This window comes from Gadus chalcogrammus, chromosome 18, assembly GCF_026213295.1.
Source record: "Gadus chalcogrammus isolate NIFS_2021 chromosome 18, NIFS_Gcha_1.0, whole genome shotgun sequence".
NCBI lineage: Eukaryota > Metazoa > Chordata > Actinopteri > Gadiformes > Gadidae > Gadus > Gadus chalcogrammus.
This window is the reverse complement of record NC_079429.1, coordinates 7082205-7093259: the sequence shown is the minus strand read 5'-3', so window position 1 is coordinate 7093259 and position 11055 is coordinate 7082205. Positions and strand designations below refer to the sequence as shown.

The 11055-nt window shown below is 47.1% G+C and overlaps 1 protein-coding gene across 1 annotated transcript in view; it reads right to left on the bottom strand.

Annotated features, from left to right (window-relative positions):
* Positions 1-9694, bottom strand: part of fmnl1b (formin-like 1b) — a 24865-nt gene extending 15171 nt beyond the window's left edge. Inside the window, exons 1-9 of the mRNA XM_056577426.1 lie at positions 9028-9694; positions 5606-5689; positions 5268-5354; positions 4542-4615; positions 4189-4272; positions 3201-3344; positions 1796-1883; positions 1075-1151; positions 705-798 (exon numbers count right to left, since the gene is read on the bottom strand). Of these exons, the coding sequence (XP_056433401.1) occupies positions 705-798; positions 1075-1151; positions 1796-1883; positions 3201-3344; positions 4189-4272; positions 4542-4615; positions 5268-5354; positions 5606-5689; positions 9028-9177 (882 nt within the window). The 5' untranslated portion in view covers positions 9178-9694. The remainder of the gene's footprint in view (positions 1-704; positions 799-1074; positions 1152-1795; positions 1884-3200; positions 3345-4188; positions 4273-4541; positions 4616-5267; positions 5355-5605; positions 5690-9027) is intronic.
* Between the last annotated feature and the right edge of the window lie 1361 nt (positions 9695-11055).

Genomic DNA, 11055 nt, shown 5'->3' with positions numbered 1-11055 from the left:
TGTGTATGGGTGTGTATATGTGTGTGTGTTTGTGCGTGTCTGCATGCGTGCGCGTGTGTGGGAGTTTGTGTGTCTGTGTGTGCGTGACAGCGTGGACTCTCAGAACCAGCGATGCTTCAGTCTGGACTGGCTCGTTTTACGGATCCAAACAAAACAAACTCCCCTCATTAAAATACCAAACCACAACCAAACGGCGGCAGCCATTGCTGAAGCTGAACAATTGAAGATGCGCTATGGGGGGGCGGGGGGAGGGGGTTAATAATAGCTATAGCTGTCTGCTGCATTCCCGTCTGTCTGTCTGCTGATGACAACTGGGTCTTTACGGCGGAACACAGGGGTCAAAGGTCACCCAACAAGTGTTTTCCTCCCCGCTCTATTCTGGCAACGGGACAACTGGCCCGAGGACAGCTGGCTGTCAGACCCCCCACTTCCCCAATCCTGCCTGGGGTACCCCGACCTCCTTACGGATAGTGGCCGCTACGTGTTACAGGCTACCCCCTTCCAAAGAGAAATGTCTGGGAAGTCGTCCGGGAAAAATAATAACAGACACACACACACTCACAAATAGTACTGCATGTCCCTGTCATGTGATCGATCGAAGGACATGTGTGTTTGTGTCTGTGTATGTGTGTTTGTTTGTGTGTGTGTCTGTGTGTGTATGTGTGTGAATGCGTGTATGTGTGTGCGTTTGGAATCTGTCTGACCTCTTTGAAGTTGTCGAAGGCGGCAAGGATGATGTCATGACCTCCTCTCACCAGACACACGGCCGCCAACAGCTCCAACACCAGCGCCTTGGTCCTAAAAACACACAGGTAAGACCCCTAATGCACACCTGTGCTCACAGTACAACAGCCTTACTACACAACAGGTACACACCTGTTACAAACCTGTCACCAAAGTATCACAGCTTTCATACAAACCAGATACTCACCCTTTCGTACAGTATTAATGCATTCGTACACACCAACACTCTACACTGATATACATACTGATAGTGTGGGGCATGTAAATATACACAACCACTTACACACACACTCACACACACAAACAAACACACACAGTAACATGTGTTACCTTGGGTTTGTGTCGTTCAGGCCGAGCGTGATCTCGTTGACACAGGACGGGTGACTCATCACCTGGTTGAAGCCGGACTAATGAAACACACACACACACACACACACACACACACACACACACACACACACACACACACACACACACACACACACACACACACACACACACACACACACACACACACACACACACACACACACACACACAGTATCAGAGTGACAGCTGTTTACACAGACAGGTGTATATAGGGAGAGGTATACAGAGAGACAAGTGTACAGGTAGACCAGTATATATATAGAGAGAGATATGAATACAGAGGTGTAGATGGTATAGAGAGCAAGAGGTGTACAGAGACAGGTATACATAGAGACAGGTGATCAGGGAGACGGGTATACAAAGAGAAGATGTATGCATAGAGACAAGTGTACAGGGAGACTGGTTATCACCGAGTCAGGTGTGCAGAGAGACAGGTAAACAGAAAAGCAGGTGGTCTGAATGACATGCATAGAACGAGACAGGTGTACAATGTGACAGGTGTGTAGAGAAACAGGATAGAGTGAGACAGGTGTGTGGAGACAGGTGATCAGAGAGAGAGAGGTGATCAGAGACAGGTGATCAGAGAGAGAGGTGATCTGAGACAGATGATCAGAGAGAGAGGTGATCAGAGACAGGTGATCAGATAGGCGTTCAGACAGGTGAGAGGTGGGCGGGGCTTCACCTGGTAGTTCATGATGGCCCGTAAGCACATGATGCAGAGGTGGACGTCCTCCTTCGGGCTCACGCCGCGCGACGTCCGCAGAACTTTCCTACGTTGATAAAGACAGTTAGTCTTTCTGTCTCTATACCTATCTGTCCCTCCCAGATCGCCTGTCTCTCTGTCTCTCTGTTATTCTAGTAATAATAATGATAATGATGATAATCATAATAATATAAACAGTGTATGATAGGGCTTGTACATCAGAATGCATCATGGGAGTGTCTGTTGGCGATACTCCGCCATTTTGTGATGCCTTGAGAGAGTTGTAGCATTGTAAAATGCAAAACAAATGTAAATATACGATTACCTAGGATAATCAAACCTTTGTTTGCCTTGTCTTTCATAATAAAGGCTGTGGCATTTTCAAACATGACGTCACAAATGTACAAGCCCTATAACACATTGTTTTTGCTCTTGTCCTGTATTGATTATAGGTAGTTATTAAGGTGGTTGACTTCCTTTCCAATCCCCATATGTCATAACAACCCATCTGTCGCTAACAACAATAACCCACTAACCTAGCATGTGTCATACTAGTGTTCACAGTGTGAAAAGCGAACAATGTTTGATGAATAACTTTGCCCAACTGACTACTTGATGTAGGATGTCCGAGGGGTAAAATAGTACTCCGGTAGAGTACGGTAGTAGAGGGACTGGGTAGACTACACCTGCTTGCGCTCCTGACAGAAGGAGATATTGTTACACGGCATGAATGACAGAAGACAAAATGGAGCCTCCCTGTTGTGGAACGATCCCTTTGGAACGTGTCCATGTGTTCGTATTACTCTCACGGTCGCGTGCGCGGGGGGTAACTCAGTCAAACCTTAGTCCCCAGAAAAATGGAATACTACCAGACTGAAGTGACCGCTTCTGCCCTGCAGTGGTTTTCCAGGACCCTGGATTTCCAGGGAAATGGTAACCAGGGACCTTGTTTTCCAATGGTAACCATGGACCCTGTTGTTTTCCAATGACATGGTAACTAGGGACCTGGTTTTCCAGTGACATGGTAACCAGGGACCTGGTTTTCAAGTGACATGGTATACAGGACCCTGTTTTCCAGTGACATGGTAACCAGGGACCGGTTTTCAAGTGACACGGTAACTAGGGACCTGTTTTCCAGTGACATGGTAACCAGGGACCTGGTTTTCCAGTGACATGGTAACCATGGACCATGTTGTTTACCAGGGACCTGGTTTTCCAGTGACATGGTAACCATGGACCATGTTGTTTTCCAGGGACATGGTAACCAGGGGCCTGGTTCTAAGGGACATGGTTACCAGGGACCTGATTTTCAGGACAAATGATTTCCTAGGACCCACTTGTCCAGGCTCATGGTTGCCAGGGACTCTTTTGACCGGCGACCTACCTGCTTGTGAAGATCTTGCTGCCCTTTGAAGCCCCGTGGCTGGGGGAGTTACTGCTGGTGCGGTGGAGGTCTTCCAGAGACTTGTCCAGTTTTCCTTTCTCTGACCCAAGCAAGGAGCTGCCATCTGAACTATCCATATCGTTCCTGTGCAGGTACACTGGTGTTAAGCTACAGTGGTATGACAATATCTATCTCTGTCTTACAGGGCTTGCTCAATGCTCAAACAAACACTGTACCCAAATATAGACTGTTGGCTGAAGTTTGCCCATGTCGATTCAGATATGTTCACGTGTTGGTTGTGGTGTTTGTTGGTCTTTGTTGGGGCAGTGTGCAAGCACCTTAAACCTAATCCAGGGTAAATAAAACCCAAGCTCCAGAGGAGGTAGCATTCCTGGCAGGATTCCCGTGGGGGTAAATTCCTTTTCATATAACAGCTTTAGTTGTCTAGACCTCGCAAACTTCACTTGATTCTATTTTCATCTATCAACATAAGGTCATAAGGCTGAGAGTGGACTCCTCTCTGGACTGTGAGGTTTAGGATTAAAGCGTCCATCTAATGGAGTGTATTAGTTATTCTGCTATAAGTATCTGTTACTTTGCCATCAAGGTACTGGGCTGGAACGGCTAGGGTTAGGGGGATGAGGGGTTAGGGGTTGAATTCCACAGTGTGAGAAGGGGTCATTTAGGATCCTTCATAAACTCACCGTGATGTTAAGATAGTGGTGTGATATTGTGTGGAAACAAAGGCTTAGATGGAGGTTAACACTGACATAGACGGGTAGGGTTAAGGCCCCTGACGCTCTTTAAACTAAATTCCTGTGGTGGTCACACAGACCAAACGACAGGTTTGCGACCAAATCGAATCGCTGCTTTGGGCTTTGATCGATGAGCTGTTTGCAGGGTACTCAGCAGAACACACCATGACTTCCCACATGCCCTCCAGTACACTGCTACAGCCTATGCAAACCAACACCTTTCTGGTACGTACATGGCAGCGCTTTGGGCGAAGGACAGGTAGTCGACTAGCACCTTGAGACCCTGGTTTTCCTCGTTCAGGAACTCTTGAGCCCAACTGGATAGGATGGGAGAAGACCAGGGGGATACTCAAACTCAGGGTCAGTTCACACTCATCATCATCACCGGCTGTGAAGCAGGTTTGTTCTATTTCTACATTGGTAATGGATAGTGTGGCGGCTTGGGTGAGCTCCTGAACGACATGAATATGAATCCTCTGAAAGACTTTGGATTAAAAGGTCTACTTAACGACTTAGTAGTAAATATAAGTAAGTACTAAAAGGCAGGAGGGTTGAAACTAGATGTTTTTAAGAAGGAGGAGCTCACCCAATCTGGTTGGTCCGCAGAGAGATCTCCAGCTCTCGCAGAACCTGGGTGGATTCGTGGACCTGCTTCCTAAACTACCAGGATCAGACAAGATGATAACAATTGGTTTAAATTAAGAAAAATGTAGGCTTTGATTTGCAGCTTTTGTATCAACCGGTCATTATGAGTTTATTACTTATCTAACAATTTTAGGTTGATTGTTTAAAATACACCAAAGTTAGGCTTAGGCATCTTCTGTCAAACTAACAGTCTTTGCAAGTTGCCCCAGTGGCAACTAGTGGTTAGTCAGTAGATTCTGTCATCCGTCTCAATATAGACGCTGATGAAAGATTGGAGCTTTGTTCTCAGGAATGAAGCCAAACCTGCCAGGTTGAACTCTCCAAACTTTTCCTGATTCATATGCTGTGTTAGAGACTGGGACGTTTAGGTGGTAGAATAAGGGTGACTAAACTGAGGAATAAGAATAGGGGTAAGGTTAATTTTGAAATTCGTTAGTTGTTAGTCTTTAATCTTTCAACATAATCGAACAACCAATTTATGTTCATTTTTGCACCAAATAAAATGCAGATGCATTATTTATATTCATGTTTTGTTTGGCAACAGGGTTATTTGTCTGAAAGAACATCTTAGCAGTAGTACATTCATAAAAGTAGAGCCACTGTGGTACCATAGCTAAATGGTAGTAAAGGTGGTAAAGGTTGATCTTCTGGTCTTCTGGTATCTTACCTTCCTGGCGACCCCTCCTCCGTGGTCCACGTAGCCCTTCAGCTTCTCACAATATGCAGAGGGAGGACACTTCACCTTGAAGCGCTCCTGAAACACGATGCAAGAAGTGGTTCAGTGTGGACCAAGCTGTCGATAGAAGCTTAAGACAGAGGCAGTTCTGTCTGTAATAATTAATTAATCTAATATCTTCTTAATTAGAGTCTGTTTTGAAAGCAGTAAGTGTGATTTTATGGGTCAAGAGTTAGGTTTGAGGAAGGTGAGGTCACTGGAAGGTCAAGGGCCCAGGGGAAAGTCATGAGGAAAGGTCAGAGGAAGGTGAGGAAGAGGAGGAAGCCGACCTGGTCACAGACGAGGTCCCACTTCTTCTCCTTGTCGTACTGACTCAGCATCTTGGCTTTATCAGCCGGCAGGTTCATTGTGTTCTGGAGAGAGAGAGAGATAGAGAGAGTCATCACAATTATCACTACAATCATCATCCTCACCATCACCACCAACATCATAACTATTACCACCATCATCATCATCATCATCATCATCATCATCATCATCATCATCATCATCATCATCATCATCATCCTCTGAATGTTCATGATCATGATCATCACCATCGTCAACTAGCTGTGAGTGTGTTTGCTGTGTGGCTGTTGGTTAACTACACATTCATATGACTCTATGTTGTTATTAGAGAGAGTGACACGATGTACGATTGTCAGTATGCAAGCGTCAATATATATCGACCAGATGTATCGATGACAGGTGCTCTGGTTTGGTCGCACGTTTCACACCAAGCAGTGCTTCTGTAACCTCGGTGGTGAAAGAACTCCTGCGAGTTAGGGATGAGTCTCCAGAGGGAACTATAGTGTTGTAACGTCTGACCTGCATGCACTGCTGCAGCAGAGCTATTATCTAGTGATGAAGGCGTGGAGCAGAGATCAGGGCCAGAGATCCATAACTCTGATCAGCTGTTCTCTGCTCGGATTGGCCAGACTGGACGAATGACGTCATCGGATCAATAAGCGGCTGTGAGGGATAAGTGGCGGACGGATGACAAATCTAACGGGAACCCAACATCACAGTTGCTGCCCTGTTTCCCTCAGATCGGATTAAAGCAGATGAAACTTTAAGAGTCCCTAAAGCGCCATTCGGTAGCTCCGCCCACTAACTCCACCCGCTGTCCCCCCTGCCTGCCTCCTCCCTGAAACCTACAGGTGGTTGGAAGACCACAGTCACTTAAAGCAGCCCTCTGCAGCAGGAAACAGAGAGTCCTGCAGAGGGATGCTGGTTTAGTATGCAGGCCCTGCATGCTGGATCTCAGATCCGCTGATCTGCAGAGTCAGCTGAATATGAGTAGGAGGTGCTGGCGGGCTTTGGTTGAGAAGGGGCAGCACTGGGAGGAGGAGGAGGAGGTGCATGTGAGGAGAGGAGGAGGTGGTGGGTGAGGAGGAGGAGGAATAGAAGGGGTCTGAGGGTTAGGATAGGTGGTGGGGGAGGAGGAGGGGGAGATGGGAAGGAAGGGGTAGGAAGGGGAGAAGGAGGTGTAAGGAGGATGTGATTGGGGAGAAGGAGGAGGAGGATGGGCCAGGGAGAAGGGGGGAGGAGAGGAGAAGGGGGTGCGTATGCGGAGGAGGTGCGACAGGGGGAGGCGTGGGTGTAAGGAGAGCCACAGTGATGATGTAGCAGAAAAAAAGTGCTTTCTCCTGCAACCCGACCGGGATTAGCATTCAACAACAGAGGAACGGTTTAAATTTATGATCTGTTGACAGACACATCCACAGTCTGCTGCTGGAGAGGGAGAGCGAGACAGTGGGGAGCAGTGTGTTTGCAGAATTACTCCTTGGTCCACGCTGATCAATGAGTAAATCAAATGCAGTGCATGCCCACAGACAACAATCAGGCTCCTTGTTAAATGTGAATTGGCAGGATTACTGCTGCTCTGTTAACCGCAATATTTTTATTACAAAATACGCATCCTGTAACACAGCATGCACACAAACACACACACGGGTACGTGCATGCACACACACACACACACACACACACACACACACACACACACACACACACACACACACACACACACACACACACACACACACACACACACACACACACACACAAATACACATACACATACACATACACACATACACACACACACACGTAGACGTACACATACACACACACACACACACACACACACACACACACACACACACACACACACACACACACACACACACACACACACACACACACACACACACAGACACTAGTACACAAACATGTAATACTGTGGATAGCAAGGCAGAAAGAGACTGCAGTTTGAAACATCTCTAAGCATCTATCTCTATCGCTCTGTCTCTGTAACTTAGCCATCTGTCAATGTGACATTCAGAAATATGCTGTACGACAACAATTCTCAAACACCACAAATACTAGCATCCTTCCTGCCTTCTCAAACACCCGAACTTCGCCCTTGACTTGGATTACGTGTGGTGATGTTATGTGTCAAATACAGCAGATCTGACAATAAACACTGAGTTCAAAGGTATTCAGTTTCAGTAGCTCATAAAGAAACACAGAGGTGTTGTTTACTGTATGCATCGCATTACAGGCCCAGAGTGACCTTTTACAGAGTTAATGTGTGTAAAATGACATGCAATATTCGAACAAGCGAAAACCATTAGGCGGGCTAGTGCCTTTAATAGCGTTGTTGTCGGAGTTGGTGTTTCTCTCTGTCGCGCGTCGCAGATAAACCGGACTGTGGTTAAACTGGACCGCAAGGGGGTGAGTTTCGACCACCAGGAACCTCATCAGACCAGAACGTTGTCGCCAGCCGTCCTCTTCCCACCACAGAACGCCTGGAACATGATGCTCCAAATGGGTGTTATGGCGAGAAAGAGGGCGGGGCTTCTGGTAGAGGGATATCCATCTCTGTTTCATGCAGCGACATGACCTCATCCCAACTCAACATTAACTGGCTAGGGCATAAGCGACAAGGAGAATTAGAAGTCGATAATCGCTCCTCAGTCTCCTCCCTCTGATTCTCCTTGTCTTTGTGGTTGTTTTCTTCTCGTAAGTTTTTCTTCCTGTGGCTCAGAGGGCTGTAAACTCAAGCACAGCTTGAAGGGAGCAAGAGTGCAAAAAGGGCATTGTGGGATGACGCTACAATCCATGACCCTGATTCAGCCTAATCAGACCCAGACCTCAGACCCAGAAGCCAGACCCTTTAACCCAGAACCACATCGATACAGAAACTCGACCAGCTGGCCCAGACCGACACAGTAGGCCCAGCAGGAATGTGTCCAGTTCTCAGTCACAGCGGCTGCATTGTCAGGCTGAATGATAACCATGCCCCTCGTTCTGTTTTCACTCGTCAACACGTGAAGTTGAGCTGTAGCTCCATAACGAGAAAATCAAGTTAGCATTGGAGGTATGCTATCCAGAGGATCCATTCTCTGGTAAGGAATTGTGTTGCCCTCTGAGCTGATGTACTATTGTGCTGCTCTGATCTTTATTGATTTAATGTATAGATTTAGGAAAATAAAATCAGCTTTATCTTCACAAGCTTACATCAATGTGTGCCACTAACAGTGTGTGTGTGCGTTGGTGCGTGCATGTGTGTGTGTGTGTGTGTGTATGCGTGCATCTGTGCGTGTGTTCTGTGTGTGTTTACATACATCTGTGTGTGTGTGCATGTGTGTGTCTGTTTATACATATCTGTGTGTGCACATGTGTGTGTATACGTGTGTGTCCTCACCAAAAGTGTGTTGAAGCGCTCCTCCAGCTCCTCATCCGGGGGCGGCGGTACTTTGTTCCCCGCCCTGGGCTTCTGCACGCTGGGGGGAGAGGACACCAGCCTGGGCTCCTTCCCCGCCGGAGGCTCCGGACATCCAGAGGAGTTCCCCATCGTTCCTCCCTTCCAGCTCAGACGCCTCCACTCACCGGACCCTCGGAGCTCTGTGTGCTGCTGCTGCTGCTGAACTCTGACCTGATGACGAGTCCATGGTCCCAGCTGTAGTCCCCCGGGCTGTGGTCCCCCGGGCTGTGGTCCCCCGGGCTGTGGTCCCCCGGGCTGTGGTCCCTGGCTGAACCAGCAGAACTTCACCGCCTCACCAGCATCCACTCCATCCAGGGGCTGAAGTTAAACGAGACCTGGTTCCCTCTGCTGGTCCCTGCAGCCCGGGGTGGAATGACGTAACGACCGATGGACCAACACACACGCACACACACAGCACAACACGAATATCCCCTGCTCTGTCCTCCGGCTCAGCCTCTTCTGGTGGAAGGGAAAGTTGGGCTGAAGGACCCACTAGTCAGAGAGTTGGACGTGTAGCCCGACCAGCAGTCCGAGTTCCTCTGTGGAGAGACATGCGTCCGATTGGCTGGGAACCAGAGAGCTGACGACCGGCATGTGGGGGAGACAGAGAGACAGACGGCTCTAACAGGAGGAGGAAGCCAAGGGGAGAGAGAGAGGGTGTGTGTGTGTGTGCGTGTGTGTGTGTGTGTGTGTGTGTGTGTGTGTGTGTGTGTGTGTGTGTGTGTGTGTGTGTGTGTGTGTGTGTGTGTGTGTGTGTGAGAGAGGCAGCAGAAGCACCGGCTTTGAAATCTGAGAGCTCCTGGGTCCTAGTGCATGAGGATTCATATCAGCTGACTTTTTGTTGGTGGAGAGCTAGGGGTAGTGAATGGAAAGAGGGGATAGGATCTATATGTGAATATGGACCACACAGCATCTTCTGGCTTGTTTTGGCGTGTATTCATTAGCCCATTAGCAATTAGCATTACCCATTAGCAAATAAGAATAATTGCCAGTGTTTCTAAAATTTATTTTCAGTACTGTCTGTCAAATATATATTTTCTCAGCCTAGTTCTCTAGCATGAAACATTTTAGGGAGTGAAACAATTAATGAGGCTTTTACCATCACTACTTAGGTAGGTAGGAAAGTAGGTCTATAGATAGATAGATAGATAGATAGATAGATAGATAGATAGATAGATAGATAGATAGATAGATAGATAGATAGATAGATAGATAGATAGATAGATAGATAGAAACTAAATAGGTAGATAGATACTACGTTTAGGGGGATTATCTGAGTACCCCCTGCAATCCATCAAATAGCCCTTACCCTAGGTAGGCTATATGTGTATTTCAAAAACACTATGAATGAGCGGGGAGGTGTTTTTCTGTCCAAGGAAAGAAACACTTTCACAACTCGGCTCTCATGCCCCAAGCCTGTGTTCAAATCCACAGCTCCTTGCGTCACCCCGGATTAAAACGCAGGCTCGAGCGTTTTAATCCGAATCATATGCTCTTGGTTATATCTTGGCTCAAACTGTTTACTAACAGGCATTGTATTAGTCTGACTCAACGGCCAGCGGCTATAGTATGAGACCCGTTACTGGAAGGCGCATTACCTTCTGAAAGTAGCCTACATTTTAAATAAGCAATGAGCTGTACTCTGATACCTCTATAGGAGTGATGAGACGCCACAACAAGACGGTTGTTTTCTAGCAACGCAGAAATGCAGAGAGTAAAAAAGTGTCTTGTTTTTTGCTTGTTTACGGTAACAGTCAAACAGTAATGTTATAATCCTCTTGTGGTTTATTACCGCCAGGCTACAGGTGAACTGCCTCTGTAGCTGCCTCTAGTGGGCAAAACACCATAACACCAGTATAAAGAGCACAAGAACTGAAACAACCCATCTGTTCACTTTTATTTCCCATATGACTAGACCTAAAGGAATTTTATAGGTAACCATTACATTTAACGAGAATTCAAAAAACA